The sequence below is a fragment of the Lepidochelys kempii genome, chromosome 3, assembly GCF_965140265.1.
Source record: "Lepidochelys kempii isolate rLepKem1 chromosome 3, rLepKem1.hap2, whole genome shotgun sequence".
NCBI lineage: Eukaryota > Metazoa > Chordata > Testudines > Cheloniidae > Lepidochelys > Lepidochelys kempii.
Genome location: NC_133258.1, coordinates 174,358,126 through 174,378,747, shown reverse-complemented (window position 1 = coordinate 174,378,747; position 20,622 = coordinate 174,358,126). Strand labels below are relative to the sequence as shown.

At 41.3% G+C, this 20,622-nt stretch overlaps 1 protein-coding gene across 1 annotated transcript in view; it reads left to right on the top strand.

The window, feature by feature from the left end:
• SRBD1 (S1 RNA binding domain 1) overlaps positions 1-20,622 on the top strand; it is a 227,048-nt gene that overhangs the window by 48,746 nt on the left and 157,680 nt on the right. The window contains exons 12-13 of the mRNA XM_073339107.1: positions 4,491-4,594; positions 12,331-12,438. Coding sequence (XP_073195208.1) covers positions 4,491-4,594; positions 12,331-12,438 — 212 coding nt within the window. The remainder of the gene's footprint in view (positions 1-4,490; positions 4,595-12,330; positions 12,439-20,622) is intronic.

Sequence of the window (20,622 nt, the reverse complement as noted above, 5' to 3'; positions counted from 1 at the left end):
ACATAATTAAGTGACAAGTCTGTGACCTATGGAGTTTACAACCTAGATCTTCTGTTTTTAAAAATACAAAATACCTACAAAATACCTTCTCTCTTGTCATACTCTCTTCCTAATTTCAAAACACCTTTCTCTTTCTAACCTTGTTTGCTAGGAAAAAAAAATCTTTGTTTTTTGTTTTTTCACCTAGTATTTTATTTCTCTTTCAACTTGGCCCTCAGTTTCTGAAAATCTTGGTCATTCCCCACCCTGAATTTATTTCCTACCTAATCCTTGCAACCCTGAAAGCTATGTGGTCGCACTTTCACTTGTGGTGCACTTCTTCCCTCCAAATCAGTGAGAGTCACTTCCTCTTTAAAGAATGTCTTTTCTCCTGTACCTATTATGACTTTCAGTAAAGAATGTTGTGATCTTCCATATTAAGGAGGCCATATATAATGTGCACTGAAGAGGGGATAGATAAACTCATTAGAAGAAATCCTCTTTTTCAGTCCATTGTTTTTTAAGAAGCTTGTCTGTAAATGATGTGGGGAACCTGGAAACTTTAGGAAGAATCTGTGAAATTAAAAAAAAAAAAAAAAAAAATTCCCTACATAAAAATTACACTGAGAATGCTAAGCACTCAAGTTAGGCAATACTCATAGATAAAGTTCTGTGAACAACCTTAATTCTGCCCTGTGTTCACATAGGTTACAAGATCTTGAATTACATTCACATGCTATTTGTCACATAATAGAATAAGTTGTTTATTCTTTGACAAAAATTCATTTTGTATCTGTTTGCCATTCAGAATCATGTATCTAATAAAATCATGTATATAAAAGTACACAGTAAGTTGTTCTTGTTCTAGATTTGTAGTGTGAGTAACACTGTACAGTAAAAGCTGTGTTATCTGGTACTTTACCAGCCAGAAAGCTCTATAAACCGGCATTTCTGATCTTCATTGAAAGTCTGATTTAGAGTCCAGTTGGCATGGACCTGGCTCTGTGTGGCTTCCCGGAAGTGGCAACATGGTCCTGCTGCTCCTAGGTGGAGGAATGTCCATGAGGGGTTTGGAGTGCGGGAGGGGGTTCAGGGCTGGAGGTTGGGGCGTGGGAGGGAGTGCCAGATCTGGGTGGTGCTCACTTCGGGTAGCTCCCCGCAAGCAGCGACCTATCCCTGCTGCTCCTAGTTGGAGGCGCTGCTAGGCAGCTCTGCATGCTGCCCCTGCTCTGCCCTGACTGCTGGCTCCACAGCTCCCATTGGCCAGGAATCACAGCCAATGGGAGCTGTGGGGGTGGTGCCTGTGGGCAGAGGCAGTGCGCAGAGCTGCTTAGCCAAGCTTCTGCCTAGGAGCAGCAGAGACAGGTTGCTGCTTGTGGGGAGCTGCCCGAGGTGAGTGCCACCCAGATCTGGCACTCCATTCCCACGCCCCTGTCCCAAGCCTCCTCCTGCACCCAAACTCCGTCCCAGAGCAAGCGCTCCACGCCCCCCAATCCTCAGCCCTGCGCCCAAACTCTCTCCCTCTTAGTTAACTGGAATTTTTCACTTACTGGCACTCCTCCTCCCCTCCCCCCCCCCCTTGCCCCAACATGCTGGATAAAAAAGCTTTTACTGTACTAGTGAAAACTTTAATTGCATCAAAGGAAGGATATGAACTGAACTGGATGGAGAAAAAAGATAATTCCTGATTGCTGAATAAAACAAATAAATTAAAATATAGGTCTTGATAAATAACTAAACAATGTCATCTTCATTGTATGTATATCTTTACCTTTCTTGAGGGTGCCTCCTGTCTAGAAGATTTTGCTGTACATTAAAGATAGTAGTTACGTACCTTTTTTTCTCTAAGGGTATGTCTACACAACAACTAGATGCCAGCCGCGGGTGTCTAGTTGCTGAGTAGACATACCCTAAGAGGAAAGAGGTTAACATGTACTGCCCTTTTAGGATGCCAGCTGTTCAGGTAGGGGACTTATATATTACAGCACTTAGCATATTTTAGTCACTGCCACAATATAAATAATAGACTGAACCTCCACCACAACATCTTGACATTGTCTGACTTGCTGTAAACATACTAGTGCTTATGCATTAATCTCTTTGGTTCTTCTTTTCTATACCATGTGGCAGGAAGACATAATTGGGTGTGGGGGGGGAGGGGAAGACCGATATGTAAAATACCATGGTTTAGGCATAATAGCTTCAGTACCATTTTTAAAAGTGTGATTCAAAAGAGATATTTAAAGTTACTGAAAGATGTAAATGGAATATATTAATTCAAGACTGCTGCTGCTTATTTTAAGGCTCTCTGATAAATATGTGATCAGAAAGTTCTGTGAAATAATACACAAGATGTTATGTATTCAATAGCTAGAACTGAGTCTGGTGTATCCTTGTGTCACTGGATTAAATCCCTGCTCCTGTTTTGTTATTAGAAGTTTTTTTCCCCCATCACTAGTCTATGATAGTGTAACTCCTATCCATTGGATCCATTCCAGTCTGTTAATACAGACATGATTTAGGGTGGAGAAAAATGTAGTTTATGTCTATTGTAGCTGTTTGTGGAATCTGCCGCCAAAATTGAATACATTCATTGCATTACGTGGGGAAATTGATTAACTGCTCACCATATTTAATTGAGGCCCTTTTCAATTTATATTTTTTTTCTGCAGACACTCATCATTTAGAACAGACTAAATTGAGTGTTAAATTATAAAGTTGGTAAAAACATTTGCTAGTGAGAGAGAACTCTTTTTTTGCTAAGTTCCAATTCAGAGCATTTTTACTGCCTAGTTATAAGCCCTTGTAAATAAAGTGTTTTAATTAAAACACTGACCCTTTTATTATAATGTTGTGAATGGTGGCACTATAATTCTATATCAGATACAGTATGTTGTTTATCCTGAACATCATTTTGATTTCACTTTGGCTTGACATTAACTTTGTCTTTTTATATATAAATAAAATTGGGATAAACATGAAAGTATTTGATTTGTTAAAAATGTGTCTTTCTAATTTCTGCATGAAAACGTTTGCTTTGGCAGTCAAGGTACCCGATGCTATAATACTTCACATGCAATTTTTATTATTAGCTTTTTTTGTTCAATTATATGTCAGGCCTGGTATGTCACAAGCACAGTAAAGCTGAGGAATATAAATTGGTACTATGTCCTGGAGTCATTTTAAACCATCGTATTTAACATATGTGACATGTCTGAGTTAGCTAGTGATTGAATTAAAGTTCATGATTGACACAGAATGCTCTGTTGTGACAGTATTTATGGCCTGTAATACACAGCAACATGTGCAGCAATACAGGAATATTAACTTTTGACAGCTTTTTTTAATGGAATCTACATTTTCTAATGTTTAAGGAGTATGTGGTGGTGGAGTTTAACTTAGTAGAAAAAAAGGAAATAAAACTGAAGCATAAAAACCAGTGTTCTCTTCTATGCAGTTGCTTGCAAATTGCATGCTTTACATTTATTAAATTCCTTATTCCGAGGTTGCGTTGTCTAAAAGATATCAGTATAGGGCTTGATGCAAACAGAAGGACTCCCATTGACTTAAATGGGATTTATCCTAGGTTCATAGGGACAAACTTCCAGTAATTACCTCTTGAATTGTGATCCCAGATTTGCATGTTAGTCACAGATGCCCATAAAAAACGCAGAATGTGTATTGAAATAGAATTGAAATAGATTTTTTCTTTCCAGACTTGCTAGTTCATTAGTGTAAGTGCTGCTTTTGTGCACAGATTCTTTCTCTTGTGAGCACAGATGATTGTGTCTTCAATATGTGCAGTGATTTAAAGGCTGGTATATTAATGTTAATTTGAAAATGAGGTCCAAAATGTATTAAGGTTTCCTAGGGGTGAGTAATGAAAAGTTCAACTTTTAGAAATCAAACTGATTACCTTTCTTGTCACACATTCTGCTACAAACGGACTGATTTTAATTTGGGTTGCTGTCAGTACAAATAGGGAAACCAGGAGCATAAATGTAGCTCTGTCTCTTCTGTAGTCTCCTGTTTTGATTTGAATCACTTTCCATTTTGTTTAGTGAAAGTTTGAACTGAGGTTGTACGAGGGCAACACCTCAGTGGATCAATCAGTGAATTAACAACTGGCTAATTTCCTGTTAGTTTTTTTTTTTAAATATATTGTGTGTGTGTGTGTGTGTAAAATATATGTATACATACATGTACATGTGTGTGTGTAATATATAATATATATATATATAAAATAAAAGGGAAACTGGATTCTCAAAATGAAATTGGGATTTTTTACTCTGGTGAAACAATATACTGTATTCTGCTATGGCGTGATTTTATCTAAGTTAAATTTTGGATGTTATCTAGACAAACCAATATTTTGTGAACTGTTTTACTATATAAGCAACATGACTTACTCCAGAATGTCAAGCAAATGTGTATACAAATGTTGACTTGATAAGTTTATCTTTTGGGTATTTTGTGAGTCATCTGTCTTTGCCATTTATGTTTGCACTCAGATTCTGGCCATTAACCGAGGGGAAAATCTGAAGATCCTGACAGTGAAGGTCAACGTTCCTGACGGGGTGAAGAATGAATTCTGTAGGTGGTGTGTCAATGAAAGGTCTGTGTGTGTGTGTGTGTGTGTATATATATATATATATTCTTACTGAAATCATATTTTTCTATAAGCAGCTTCATACTAAAATGCACCTCACATATCATGTTACATTAAGAAAATAGTTTTAAACAAATGTTTAACTTATTAGATGAGTTTAAATTTGTGAACAGCTAGATCTCATTCTGTATTTCCACCTACTGCAGACTTCTTCTTATTCTGAGGAGGAGAAGGAGGATGTTTTTGGATATATCTTGAGAATTCTGGCAGCATTCTTTAAGCACCTCAAATTCTAAAATATTTGAAGGTTTACTTTGTAATGCATTTTGAAATTTTTACAATATGCCCTTTGTACAGGGACATGTGGTAGAAGAACACTTAGGATAAAATATTTGTGTATTTTGAAGCTCTGAAACATCTGGCACCAGCCACTATCAAAAGACACTATATAGGTTTAGATGGACTGTTGATCTGACCCATTATGGCTTTTCTTATATTATAGTCGTATGTATTGATTATACTGTCTAAAAGTCTATCTTCATTCATTAAAAATCTTGTGCCAAAAATATGAAAGAACATTCTTATTTCTAATGAAAAATACCCTCTTTAAAATAAAGGAAGTGTAACTACTCCAAAGTCACTATATAATTTGATACTTTGGAATGCATTCTGTATACTTTCAGGACTGTCATTTATTGATATTGTTTCTTAAATATTACTTTTAATTACCCCCAAACCTAAATATGATCTGTTTCCCCATAATTCTCATCACAGATGTCCTAACAACTGACTGTGTGCTGTTTATATAGGCTAGTGGTTAAAGCAGAGAATTGAGAGCCCGGACTCAGGTTCTATTTCCGTTTCTTATTGAGTCTCTGTATAACTTCAGACATGTTATTTTCTTAAGATAACTTGTCTGTTGTGAGGCTTGTTTAACGTTTGCCAAATGCTCTGAGAATCTGTGGTGAAAGATGTGCTATAAGTCCTAGTTACAGTAATGTTTTCTCCAGTGCTTCGCTATTTCTAGGTCTTGGTTCCTTCCCTTCCCAGCTTCCTTCCCTTCAGTGTCAACTGGAGCCCAGCTATCTGCTTTGCAAAATTCTCCTGACCTTATTTGTTTATCTTGCTTGCATACACAAAATATCTGGGCTGGGTTTTTCCAAGGATCCAAAGGGTGTTAGGTACCCAGTTCCCATTGTGAAGGATCCTTGGAAATCCTCATCTTGATGTGTAAAATTTAGTTAATGTGAAATAGTGCACAGACAGGAAGAAAGACCTTGCTAATGTCTGAATACATAAAAAGGGTAAAAAGAAAAGGAGTACTTGTGGCACCTTAGCAAGTGAGCTGTAGCTCACGAAAGCTCATGCTCAAATAAATTGGTTAGTCTCTAAGGTGCCACAAGTACTCCTTTTCTTTTTGCGAATACAGACTAACACGGCTGTTACTCTGAAACCTGTCATAAAAAGGGTAACATACTATGGTATGAAATTTAAATTATACACCACAGAAAGTGTGTCAGTGTTTAAAAGTGGTTTGCTCTCTTAGTATAGTGTTTCTTAATGGTAAGGTCCTTGGGCTTTTCCGAGCTGTTATGATTCTTGATCACAGTTTAAAAATCCATTTTAGTTCTTACATATGCTACAGACCAAAATTGTTTCCCAGTGTGGTATTGTCTACAGCAGAGATTCCCAAACTGTGGGGCATGCCCCAGGCCAGCCCCCACATAGAGTGGGGAGAGAGCGCCACCCAGATATGCTTCTGGCCCCTATCCCAGCTGCTGGCCCTGCGCCCTGGGTCCCGGCTACCAGCCTCAGCTCCGCCCCTGCTCTCACCTGTGGCTCCAGCCTCAGCCCCCTTAGCCCTGTCCGCATCCTCCCCTCCCAGAACTATGTTGCTGGTCCTGGGGGGCAGGGGGTAGACAGGTAAGAGAGGGTATGAGGTAAAAAGTTTGGGGATCACTGGTCTACAGTGTGGAGAGAAAATATCTGTAACTGTCTTAAAAAGCTGCATCTACAATAGAATTCAGCAACAGCATGAGTGAGTCACTGTCAGTGGGACATTTTGTGCTGCTACAGGAATGACAGTTTAAAATGTAAATTTAGATATTTTTGTCAGTCTTCCAGTGCTAAGAGGAATAATGACCTCAGAAATTGAACATTCGACTCAAGTCAATATGTGGTCTTTCTTACGTTTTTCTAATTAAGGGCCAAATTATTTTCTCTCACACAAAAACATTCCATAGGAGACAATTCCAGTGGATTTTGATGCATGAAAATCTATGCTAGATTCTACACTTTCCCAGTGGATCTACGAGTGCACATCTGATCACCAGAAGAGTTTTCTAATGTTACTGAACATTAGGCCATCGTTGGCCAGCCATCTTCAGTCTTGAGCTGGTTTGAACAGGAGGATGAGAATAAATACACTCCCTGGTACCACAAATTCTAAACAGGTTGATCTTAGCTCCTCATTCGTCTCATGTACAAATGAAATACCATATAGCTTACTGCATTAGACCCAGGCGTAGGTCTTTTTGGACTGCTCTGAGGTAGGGATTCTAATGTATACAGTGCACCAGGTCTGCTTCTGTGATTTGCAGCACAGTCAGTATTCTCTGTGCTACCTTGCTTCATCCCATATAATTGATTTGTGTAAATTGGAGGCAGTCCTCTTTGATGATACTATTACAAAAGCTTTTTTCCCCATTATCATTTCTTTCATATACAGTCACACTTGTACATCGAAATTCATCAGCAGTTCAAATAAGGATACATCTCATTTCTTACCCAGTACTTTAAATCGGTGCTTTAAATACTGTATATCTTTGGGGACAGATTTTAGATGCTGCTTCAACTTCTTGTCACCTTGCTAACATATACAAAGGAGACTGTCATATAATATACAGTAGAACCTTAATTTTATGAACATCAGTCTTACGAGTGACCAGTTATATGAACCATTTTTCCTTACAGAAAACAAATGAAAAAAAAGCACATAACAAAAGTGAAAGTAAGAAAAACAAGTTGACATCTTATCTCATTCTGATGCCTTCAGGGCACTGGATATTGCTTTGCTGTGGTTTGAAGGACAAGAAGAGAACAAAGCAGTGCACCAAACTGCAATTAATGCAACATATCTACTGTAATGTTGAGATGTTGATTTTACAAACTCCTCAGTCCCCAATCATTTTAATAGGGGTTCTACTGTAGTGTTATTCTGAGGTAGGTCACTGCAAATCCCAAAGCTTTTTTTCTTATTCTTTTGCCTCCTAGGATTTGAAGAGAGATGTCAGTGCCCTATATCCATATTACTTACCTATTCACTTGCTTCTCATCACTGTAGTGTCTGAGTGCCTTCCAATTACTTATGGAGAGAACATCTGAACACTTGTGGCAAAACCAAACCTAGAACCCAAATATCCAGAGAGCGGAAAGTGCCCTCTCCACAAAACAATGCTATTTCCTACCTGATAAATTAGTAGTTAATACACTACCCTTTAATTTGTTCTCCTGAGGCAGTCTTCAAAGATAACATGCCATTGAGAGGAAAAGGGGAATTAGAGGGTGATAGGCCTCTTTGAAGACTCTATAACCACTAACGTGGTGTAAATCAGAAGGGCTGGAGACTGGAAACTGAAGATTATATTGAAACTCACTGGGATGAGCACCCACCGCTAGAACTGCCATTGTGGTTGGGCCAAATTCTAGAAAATGGCTGGTTTAGCCTGTCCAGAATTGCCCCCTGCAGTACTCCCGACTCTGTATCTAACCCCCTCTTATGCAGCAGGACCACACTGATCACTGAGGGGGAGGATGGATTTGCACTGAAGTTACTCTGTAAAAACAGAATCACTTGGCTTGAGGGGACAGTGGATTTTATTTTTTTCATAGAATCATAGAATATCAGGGTTGGAAGGGACCCCAGAAGGTCATCTAGTCCAACCCCCTGCTCGAAGCAGGACCAATTCCCAGTTAAATCATCCCAGCCAGGGCTTTGTCAAGCCTGACCTTAAAAACCTCTAAGGAAGGAGATTCTACCACCTCCCTAGGTAACGCATTCCAGTGTTTCACCACCCTCATAGCGAAACCGTCCTCTCAGGATGAAATTCTCAAATCCCACATAAGGCCAGAGTTATCATGCATTAAATAGCTGTTCTTGTGGGTGACTTCCACCTTCCATGTATAATTAGCTAAATTCTCAGGAAAACAGATTATACTGCTGTCTTTTTGACTTGGGGTCTAGAAAACCAGCTGTGTTCTTTTTGGATCAGTCATTGTCACTGGTAATGAAGATTCCTCAGTTGAACTTTAACAATTCTGTTGATGATGAGTGTGCCCAAATAGAACCCAGCTCACTCTCCCACAGCTGTTATTTGTTATGTAGGCCTAACAGGAGTGCAGATATTTTTACCTTATTCCCTAGGGTAAGCAGATGCGCTCAGAGAAGACCTGTTGAGTAAGAAGATGCTATTTTCATAACAACTTAAAGTATTTTAGACATTAATTCATTCTTCATTAAATATTCCAGAAAAAAACACTTCGCGGAGTAGAGATTAATTAGGTTCAAATTATCATTCAAGAGCTATCTAGAGGTCCTTTAGCTCCATTCCAGTGTTAAGCTTTGTTTCCCTCTCTGCCCCCACAAGTAACGGAATATGTGTGTGGGTTAAAAAACATGCTATTTATTCACAGGCTGTTTTTTGAATACGTCTTCTGGATGTTTTTAGTTTCATGACGAATTGTAGAATGTGGTTCTGTAATATTTATAGGACTTCTCACTGAATATCACAAAATCATGTTATTAGTCATTGGTAAGTAGCATGCAGTCAAAAATATCTGCTGTGATGAGCTATTTGTGGATAAGAAATCTACTAATCAGCCTTAACAAGAGAGAGAGGGAACCTGATGTCTGCTGTCCAAATGCGTTACTATCTCCATCAGTATAGTCAGTTTTACCACCTGTACAAACTTCTGGTAATAGAATTGGGTAGCAATGAGAGCAAAGGAAATCCTGCACCTGTTTTATGTGTATACCAAAAAATCCTCTCTGCAACAAAGTATAACAAAATTGTTGCCAAAAATTGTTAGTACAATGTTAAGGTCATGTGGCTAAGCACTCAAAAGTAATGAAATGGTAAAACAAGGTCCTTAGGTAATCTTTAACTCCCCATGTATGTATTTATCAAGGTATGGTGTTCAATTAGATGATCAGATACTACTTCTCAAATATAAATACATAAAAAGAGAATCTGTTTCAGGAGATAATTCCTTAAACAACTGAAGAGTTGTCTGGGCTATTTCAGAGAAGTTTGGGAGTCTTATTTCAGTGCAGTACAGACAAGATTAATACTCTATTTTTAAAAAAATAGCATAATTTTCAACTGCGCTCACACCTGGACAGATTTTCAAATGGCCACAACTCTCTCATGTTGTTAAGAACAACTTTCTGAAATGTACCCAAATGTTTCCAGATAGAGCCCTGCCAAGTCCCTCATACCCGCTCAGTGGACAACTTTAATTCTCTTGTATCTGGTAGGTAATTGCATGGGTCCTTGCTAATAATGTTGCTCAGAAAATAGCTTGGTGAGAAACAAAACCTTGGATCTGATCACACCTGAATTTTGGGGAAGCTTGAAATTCAGATCTGACTTCTGTGGCTTGGGTTGATGTCTTGTAGCAAATCATAGCAGGGCCTTGTCTATCCATACAGTTGCATTACAGTAGAAAAGGTACAAGATAAGCATGGCTTACAAAATTCTGGGAGATTATTTTTGAATGAGATTTTGCTAGTCTCTGGAATTTGGTGTGTAATTTAAGCATATCATTAACAGAACAAAAAGAAAATGCATGTACTGGGTATGTTTGCTTTTTTGCTGTTCCAAAACAGACAGACACTATTTTCACTTATAGAGATGTTAAGAAAATGTTTTATCTCAATTTTGTATTTGTTCTCCGTTCGCTGTCTGTAGTTCAGCACTTCAACTTTTATTTGACCTCCGTTGCCTTCCTTAACTAGCTGCCCTCTATTCACATCCATAACGCAGTAGTGGCATCCGCAGGAAATGCTTTGTCACATTTGAGGAAGTTGGGAATTGTAAATGAGGTGCATATAATGGAAATGTAAAACTGATTTATTCATACATTTGGGATGAAGTTTGACTGGTTCTTTTTTCTTTTCAGCCCAAGTGGGAGGGAAATTTTAATTTATTTTTGTAGTATTTTCTTTAAAATGAAGACAATCTGAAATACCAGTTCACTAAAAGTCCATAGTCCCCTCACCTTTTCTGACAGTAAAAGCATGTGCCAAGTTACAGTGCCTTCTTCCATTCACGACTGAAGATATAACTTTATAGCAGCATTGGTGCAGTAATACTGGCATTTACAGAACATTATGCTGAAGCAGTCCATATTAGAAAATGGTTTTGGTCTTTATTTTCTCTCTCTCTAACTATGGAAGCTGCTTCTTTCTTATCTTGAGGGGATCTTCCATACTGAGGCTAGGGCAAGAAATAATCAGCTTAGTTTGCAGCAAGGAATTTTAGGAACAACTTTCTAACTATCAGGATAGTTAGTCACTGGAACAGAGAGGTTTGTGAATCCCCGCTATTGAAGGTTTTCAAGAACAGATTAAAAAGAAAAGGAGTACTTGTGGTGCCTTAGAGACTAACAAATAACAGAACGCCACTAGGCATCCCCTTCAGCCCCCAACTAAAACCTCTCCAAAGCATCATCAAGGATCTACAACCTATCCTGAAGGACAACCCATCACTCTCACAGATCTTGGGAGACAGGCGAGTGCTTTCCTACAGACAGCCCCCGAACCTGAAGCAAATACTCACCAGCAATCACACACCACACAACAAAAACACTAACCCAGGAACCTATCCTTGCAACAAAGCCCGTTGCCAACTGTGTCCACATATCTATTCAGGGGACACCATCATAGGGCATAATCACATCAGCCACACTATCCAAGGCTCGTTCACCTGCGCATTTACCAATGTGATATATGCCATCATGTGCCAGCAATGCCCCTCTACCATGTACATTGGTCAAACTGGACAGTCTCTACGTAAAAGAATAAATGGACTCAAATCAGACGTCAAGAATTATAACATTCAAAAACTAGTCGGAGAACACTTCAATCTCTCTGGTCACTCCATTACAGACCTAAAAGTGGCAATTCTTCAACAAAAAAACTTCAAAAACAGACTCCAACGAGAGACTGCTGAATTGGAATTAATTTGCAAACTGGACACCATTAACTTAGGCTTAAATAAAGACTGGGAGTGGATGTGTCATTACACAAAGTAAAACTATTTCCCCGTGTTTATTTTTCCCCCCCATACTGTTCCTCACGCGTTCTTGTCAACAGCTAGAAATGGCCCACCTTGATTATCACTACAAAAGTTTTTTTTTCTCTCCTGCTGGTAATAGCTCACCTTACCTGATTACTCTTGTTACAGTGTGTATGGTAACACCTATTGTTTCATGTTCTCTGTGTATATAAATTTGTTAGCCTCTAAGGTGTCACAAGTACTCCTTTTCTTTTTGCGGATACAGACTAACACGTCTGCTACTCTGAAAAGAACAGATTAGACAAACGCCTGTCAGGGATGGTCTAGGTATCCTTGTTCTGCCTCAATGCAGGGAGGCTGGACTAAATAACCTCTTGAAGCTCTACATTTATGATTCTGTGTGGTGGAAGTGTTTAATGCTGCCCTTTTTGTTTTTTTGTACAGGTGGAGACCAAAACGCTATGCAAAACCAGAGTTAATGAAGATATTGCATAATTCGGTGGAAGATTCATATAAACGTCTTATTTATCCTCTCCTCTGTAGAGAATTCAGGTAAACACTGCACTGTTTGTTTTCACAAAACCTGGTACCATGTAGGATTTAGTGTGTATCATTCAGCCAAGTAAAAATTAATAATGTTCAGTTTAGCCTGAACTAATCCAAAAGAGATGAATTATCAATCTCAATTCTCAAAATTCAGTTTGCAACCGCATTCAGGTTAATCTAGCTCAGGGGTGGCCAACCTGTGGCTCCAGAGCACATGCGGCTCTTCAGAAGTTAATAGACGGCTCCTTGTATAGGCACCGACTCCAGGGCTGGAGCTACAGGCACCAACTTTCCAATGTGCCGGGGGGTGCTCACTGCTCAACCCCTGGCTCTGCCACAGGCCCTACCCCCACTCCACCCCTCCTTGCCCGCTCCCCTGTGCCCTTGCTCCTCCCCTTCCCTTCCCCCCCGCAAGAGCCTCCTGTACACCATGATACAGCTGATTGGGGAGGGAGGGGACGGTGCTGATTGGCATGGCTGCTGGTGGGTTGGAGGCATTGGGAGCGGGGTAGGGGAGCTCATGCGGGGCTGCTGATGTATTACTGTGGCTCTTTGGCAATGTACATTTGTAAATTCTGGCTCCTTCTCAGGCTGGCCTAGGTAAACAAGTAGTCTAAGCAGAAAGAGAATTTTTGACTTACATTATATTGTTTATATTACTAAGACACACTTTATTGTGACATGCACTATCAGACGTTTTTAATAATCTGTAATCTTAATTTTTTTTTAAATTGACATTCTATAGACATTTTATTCCTATTAATTTTAATTGGAGAAAAAGTATTTAAAATGGTCAGTAACTCAACTTCGGGAGGGAAAAAAGAACCCTATTTCATATGTTGGCTATACTTTTCATCATATTTTTACCTAACAAGTACAGTTTAGAGTTTACATTACAATACTATAATCGGATCATTATCATCATCTTAACAATAAACCTTTGTCTCTGAAATTGTCCTAGACATCTGTTGTTTCCATTACACAATTGCCATTGCAATAATGCTGTCACCGACATTGTTCTGACTCCATTTCACGTACCTGTCTGAAAGAAACTGACAAAATAATTGCTCTTGTTGGAAGTGGCCCTTATATTTGTCATCTCCACTACATGATAAATGTAGTAGTCATAATGTTGATTTGATACTGTACTATGGATTTTGTGATGGCTCTGTAAAATAGTCTTATTTTCACTGACACTGTAATAGCTGTGTCATGAGATGAAGTGTCACATGCAAGCTATATCATTCTGTTTAAATAAACAGGAAATTTAAAAGTCAAAATTTAGTAGTATTTGAGTCTATTTTGCCATTGGTGGGTGGGAGTTAACTACATAAGTAGGCTCCAGTGTGACTGACTTAAGTCCCTGAAGATCACTTCATAGTTAGGCTGCCATGTTGGGCTTAATTTGCATCATTCCTTGCTACAGAATCTAATGCGTGAATGGGGCCTTCTCTGGCCTTGGATTTTACCCATTGGTACAGCCCCTTGTGCAGATGGAGAAATCCATGGTTTGCCTTGCCTTTCCCCGTGTACACTATGGCGTTGTGTCACTGCAGCATTTGTGGGCTGGCCACCTATAACTGTAATCAGGACACATGCCCCAGCCCTGAGTCCCCTCCTGCACACAAACTCCCTCCCAGAGCCCGCACCCCCTCCCGTACCCCAGTCCCCTGCCCCAACCTGGAACCCCCTCCTGTACTCCAAACCCCTCATCCCCAGCCCCACCCCAGAGCTCTCCCCCCCTCCCCCCCCACCAACCCTCTCCCGTGCCCTGAAACCCTCATTTCTGGCCCCACCCCAGAGCCCCCTCCTACACCCTGAACCCCTCAGCCAAATCCTCCTGCCCGGAGCCCCCTCCTACACCCCATACCTCTCATCCCCGGCCCCACCTCAGAGCTCGCACCTCCAGCCAGAGCCCTCACCCCTGCCCGCACCCCAGCCCACTGCCTCAGCCCGGTGAAAATGAGCAAGTGAGCGAGGGTGAGCAATGGAGGGAGGAGGGATGGAGTAAGCAGGGGTGGGGCTTCAGGGCAGGGGGTGGGGCAAGGCAAGGGTAACTGGTTTTCTGCAATCAGAAAATTGGCAACCCTACCCAATGGGGATTTCTGGGGTCTGTTCCCAACTTTGACACTGATTCACTCTGTGACCTTGGGTGAATCATTTAACTTTTTGTGTTTGTTTCCTCATGTGTAAAATGGGATTAATAGTACTCAAAGGGTTTCTTATGACGCTTGGTTATATCAGGGCAAATTCTAGTCTGAGATGCCCACTTGGACTCTCATTATAGTAAATGGATGGCACATGAAAGCGTATCTGAAGGCTAAATTTGCATTTAAAGGTTTGTAAAGCGATACGTGTAAAGCTTTAAAAGTGGACTTGTGAATTTGCTTGGTAACTGCAAGCTGGTATGACAGAATTTCACATATCCTATGATCGAGAGCTGAGGTGGGAAAAGGATTGAGGTATTCCCCTGAAAGCATAATTGGCCACATTCACTTGTCTGTGTCTCCTTCCCACAACTCCCTAGACTACTTCTGGCTTTTGAGAGAGCGGGAAACTATGTCCCTTTTCCCTCCTAGATATGTGAGGGCTTTTCATTTAGCTTATCTCCCACTCTTCTTTGAAAGTGTAGGTAGGGGTGAGGTTGAGATGACACTAGATCCAGTTCTCAAGGTCATCTTGCTGCACTTCAACTTTCATCTGAGCTGACCATGTTTTGTGGTGGGTTTTTTGGTCAACCGGGCTTATAGAAGGTGTCGTGGTCCATTCCTCTTCTCCCTGAACCTCCTTCAAATTAGACTTCAAGTTAAGGATGCTACAGTAAATATAATCCTTATACAAAATATATGACAAAACTATTGGTTAGTTGTGGTAACTGTCACAGATACTCCATAACTCTTACAGTTAATACATTAGTAGGGCCCTACCAATTCATATGCAAAATGTGTCACGGACTGTGAAATCGGGTCTCCCTCGTGGTATCTGGTCTTTTGTGTGCTTTTACCCTATACTATACAGATTTCATGGGGGAGACCAGTGTTTCTCAAATTGGGGATCCTGAGCCAAAAGGGAGTTGTAGAGCGGTCATGGTATTGCCACCCTTACTTCTGTGCTGCTGCTGGCGGGGGGCTGCCATCAGAGCTGGGCATGTGGCCAACAGCCGCCGCTCTGCGGTCACTCAGCTCTGAAGGCAGAGCCCTGCCACCAACAGCACAGAAGTAAGAGTGGCAATACCATACCGCACCACCCCTCTGCGCTGCTGCCTTCGGAGCTGGGCGGCCAGAGAGTGGGGGGTGCTGAGTGAGGGCCCAGCTCTGCAGGCAGCAGCGCAGAAGTAAGGGGGGCAATACCAGACCATGCCATGCTTACTTCTGCGCTGCTGCTGGTGGCGGCTCTGCCTTCAGAGCTGGGTTCTGGGCCAGCAGGCACCGCTCTCCGGCTGCCCAGCTCTGAAGGCAGCACCGCCGCCAGCAGCAACGCAGAAGTAAGGGTAGCAGTATTGCAACCTCCGCCCCCCAAAACAATAACCTTGTTTCCCTGCCTTCCCCCCCTCCCCGGCCCCAAAAAAAACCCAACCAAAAACAACCAACCTCCTTTTCGGGTCAGGACCCCCTACAATTACAACACCGTGAAATTTCAGGTTCAAATAGCTGAAATCATGACATTTACTATTTTAAAAATACTATGACCATGAAATTGACCAAAATGGACCGTGAATTTGGTAGGGCCCTATACATTAGGTTAAGAATAATATTGATGTGAAAATCCACTTTGAGTTGCAAAAACAGCCATAACACACACACTCCAGATAAGTTTGAGTAACAGCCGTGTTAGTCTGTATTCGCAAAAAGAAAAGGAGTACTTGTGGCACCTTAGAGACTAACCAATTTATTTGAGCATAAGCTTCCATGAGCTACAGCTCACTTCATCGGGTGCATACTGTGGAAAATACAGAAGATGTTTTTATACACACAAACCATGAAAAAATGGGTGTTTATCACTACAAAAGGTTTTCTCTCCCCCCACCCCACTCTCCTGCTGGTAATAGCTTATGTAAAGTGATCACTCTCCTTACAATGTGTATGATAATCAAGGTGGGCCATTTCCAGCACAAATCCAGGGTTTAACAAGAACGTCTGAGGAACGGGAGGAGGGGAGGAATAAACAAGGGGAAATAGGTTACTTTTTATAATGAATCAACCATTCCCGGTCTCTATTCAAGCTTAAGTTAATTGTATCCAATTTGCAAATTAATTCCAATTCAGCAGTCTCTCGTTGGAGTCTGTTTTCAAAGTTTTTTTGTTGAAGGATAGTCATTTTGAGATCAGAAATCGAGTGACCAGAGAGATTGAAGTGTTCTCCGACTGGTTTATGAATGTTATAATTCTTGACATCTGATTTGTGTCTATTTATTCTTTTACATAGAGACTGTCCAGTTTGCCCAATGTACGTGGCAGAGGGGCATTGCTGGCACATGATGGCATATATCACATTGGTAAATGTGCAGGTGAACGAGCCTCTGATAGCGTGGCTGATGTGATTATGCCCTATGATGGTGTCCCCTGAATAGATATGTGGGCACAGTTGGCACCGGGCTTTGTTGCAAGGATAGGTTCCTGGGTTAATGGTTCTGTTTTGTGGTATGTGGTTGCTGGTGAGTATTTGCTTCAGGTTGGGGGGCTGTCTGTAGGCAAGGACTGGCCTGTCTCCCAAGATTTGTGAGAGTGTTGGGTCGTCCTTCAGGATAGGTTGTAGATCCTTGATAATGCGTTGGAAGGGTTTTAGTTGGGGGCTGAAGGTGACGGCTAGTGGCGTTCTGTTATTTTCTTTGTTAGGCCTGTCCTGTAGTAGGTGACTTCTGGGAACTCTTCTGGCTCTATCAATCTGTTTCTTCACTTCCGCAGGTGGGTATTGTAGTTGTAAGAATGCTTGATAGAGATCTTGTAGGTGTTTGTGTCTGTCTGAGGGGTTGGAGCAAATGCGGTTGTATCGCAGAGCTTGGCTGTAGACGATGGATCGTGTGGTGTGGTCAGGGTGAAAGCTGGAGTTATGTAGGTAGGAATAGCGGTCAGTAGGTTTCCGATATAGGGTGGTGTTTGTGTGACCATCATTTATTAGCACTGGAGTGTCCGGGAAGTGGATCTCTTGTGTGCACTGGACCAGGCTGAGGTTGATGGTGGGATGGAAATTGTTGAAATCATGGTGCAAGTAGAGTAGGGGCGTTAGGGGACGAGAGCTGAGGAAGAGTTGTTCTAAGTCAGTCATAAAAATGTTGGCATACTGTGGGTCCATGCAGGTACCCATAGCAGTGCCGCTGATTGGAAGGTATACATTGTCCCCAAATGTAAAATATTTATGGGTAAGGACAAAGTCACAAAGTTCAGCCACCAGGTTAGCAGTGACATTATCGGGGATAGTGTTCTTGATGGCTTGTAGTCCATCTTTGTGTGGAATGTTGGTGTAGAGGGCTTCTACATCCATAGTGGCCAGGATGGTGTCATCAGGAAGATCACCGATGGATTGTAGTTTCCTGAGGAAGTCAGTGGTGTCTCGAAGGTAGCTGGGAGTGCTGGTAGCCTAGGGCCTGAAGAGGGAATCTACATAGCCAGACAATCCTGCTGTCAGGTTGCCAATGCCTGAGATGATGGGGCGCCCAGGATTTCCAGGTTTATGGATCTTGGGTAGTAGATAGAATATTCCAGGTCGGGGTTCCAGGGGTGTGTCTGTGCGGATTTGATCTTGTGCTTTTTCAGGGAGTTTCTTGAACAAATGCTGGAGTTTCTTTCGGTAACTCTCAGTGGGATCAGAGGGTAATGGCTTGTAGAAAGCGGTGTTGGAGAGCTGCCGAGCAGCCTCTTGTTCATATTCCGACCTATTCATGGTGACAACAGCACCTCCTTTGTCAGCCTTTTTGATTATGATGTCAGAGTTGTTTCTGAGGTTGTGGGTGGCATTGTGTTCTGCACGGCTGAGGTTGTGGGGCAAGTGATGCTGCTTTTCCACAATTTCAGCCCGTGCACGTTGGCGGAAGCACTCTATGTAGAAGTCCAGTCTGCTGTCTCGAACTTCAGGAGGAGTCCACCTAGAATCCTTCTTTTTGTAGTGTTGGTAGGGAGGTCTCTGTGGATTAGTATGTTTTTCAGAGGTGTGTTGGAAATATTCCTTGAGTCGGAGATGTCGAAAATAGGATTCTAGGTCACCACAGAACTGTATCATGTTCGTGGGGGTAGAGGGGCAGAAGGAGAGGCCCCGAGATAGGACAGCTGCTTCTGCTGGGCTAAGAGTATAGTTGGGTAGGTTAACAATATTGCTGGGTGGGTTGAGGGAACCATTGCTGTGGCCCCTTGTGGCATATAGTAGTTTAGAAAGTTTAGTGTCCTTTTTCTTTTGTAGAGAAGCAAAGTGTGTGTTGTAAATGGCTTGTCTAGTTTTAGTAAAGTCCAGCCATGAGGAAGTTTGTGTGGAAGGTTGGTTTTTTATGAGAGTATCCATTTTTGAGAGCTCATTCTTTATCTTTCCCCGTTTGCTGTAGAGGATGTTGATCAGTTGGTTCCGCAGTTTCTTTGAGAGCGTGTGGCACAAGCTGTCAGCATAATCTGTGTGGTATGTAGATTGTAATGGATTTTTTACCTTCTGTCCTTTTGGTACGATGTCCATCCATTTGCATTTGGAAAGGAAGATGACGTCTGCCTGTATCTGTACAAGTTTTTTTTCATGCAATTGATAGATTTCCGCTCCATACGGCTAAATGCAGTGCCTTGCATAATGACAGGTTTCAGAGTAACAGCTGTGTTAGTCTGTATTCGCAAAAAGAAAAGGAGGACTTGTGGCACCTTAGAGACTAACAAATTTATTTGAGCATAAGCTTTCGTGAGCTACAGCTCACTTCATTGGATGCATACGCATAAACTTTCAAACTCTTTTATCATACACTGCCTACTTTTTTTTGTGTGTGTCTTTAATTTTTTGGGTGCACAACTGAAACAGTCAAAAATGTTTTGATTTTTAGATCAGGCCTCTTGAAGCTTGTCAAATTGGGTATCCAAAACCAATAGTCACATTTTGAAAATTTAGGCCTCTCATAACTAGGGAGCCAGTGTCCCTCTGGAAAATATCTGCTTTGCAGTGCTCCTGCTTCTATGCATCTAAATTGTTTTACTGGTCACTGTCAGTTACTTTGCAGACAAGATTGCTCCAATTCATTTGACTGGCAGTTTGTATGGTAGATTTCTGGATTGATGGGATAAATGCAGTAACTGGTCTGCTACCTCCCTTAGGTGTTACGTCACTGGCACCGTACAAAGGTGCTGAGGAAGCGACACACTGTGACCTGAATCCTCTTAGCTATTAAAATAAAGTAGAGAGGTTTATTTGACCATTGTTGGTCAAAACAGTGAACATCATCTTGTGGGGATGTCATGTGCCAGCTTCCTTCTAATGTGCGAGAGCAGTTGCCATTCACAACCTGCTCTAAAACAAAATTCACTCTTCAGAGTCAAAATTTGTCCCTTTCCTGGAGTTTCCTGGAACTTTATTAATAAGTTGGTGGCCTGTGATATAGAGAAGGTCAGACTAGATGATCTGGTGGTTCCTTCTGGCCTTAAACTCTATGACTCTGAGCCAATAATACAATGACAGTTCTTAAATCAAGCCTTTTCCCAGGCTTGGCTCTAGTGTTCTCAGGCTGTTCAACCCACACCTTAGGCTCACTCTCATGTTCCTTATGTCTGGGTGGGATAATGAGCCACCAGCCTCTGTGCTTCAGTAGAAAAACCCTGGCCTTAACTACAATGTGGTTTTTAACAAAGACCCTAACAATGGAAAAGAACAACATCCAATTATTTAAGGGATACTGTTAAGAAATTTGGTTATAGTTTATACTGGGAGCAATAGTCTTTAATAACCTGGCTCTTTCCACTCATTTTTTAAACCAAGTACACCCCCCCCCCCCACGTATGTGACTTTTGTGTGGTCTAACGAAAGTTATGTACTATATTAACTACTCAGAAGTAGCTGTTTGTTAAATAGGGATTATGTATGCATTACAATGGCTTGCAACAACAGTTTAGCTCTGCTCAGTCACATGAAATCATGGATACTTTTGCAATGCTGTGGAATAGATTTAATAGTCTTAAAGTAGTGTGGAGTACATACAGGAATACACTTTTTTCACCAAACCAGCACTTCCAA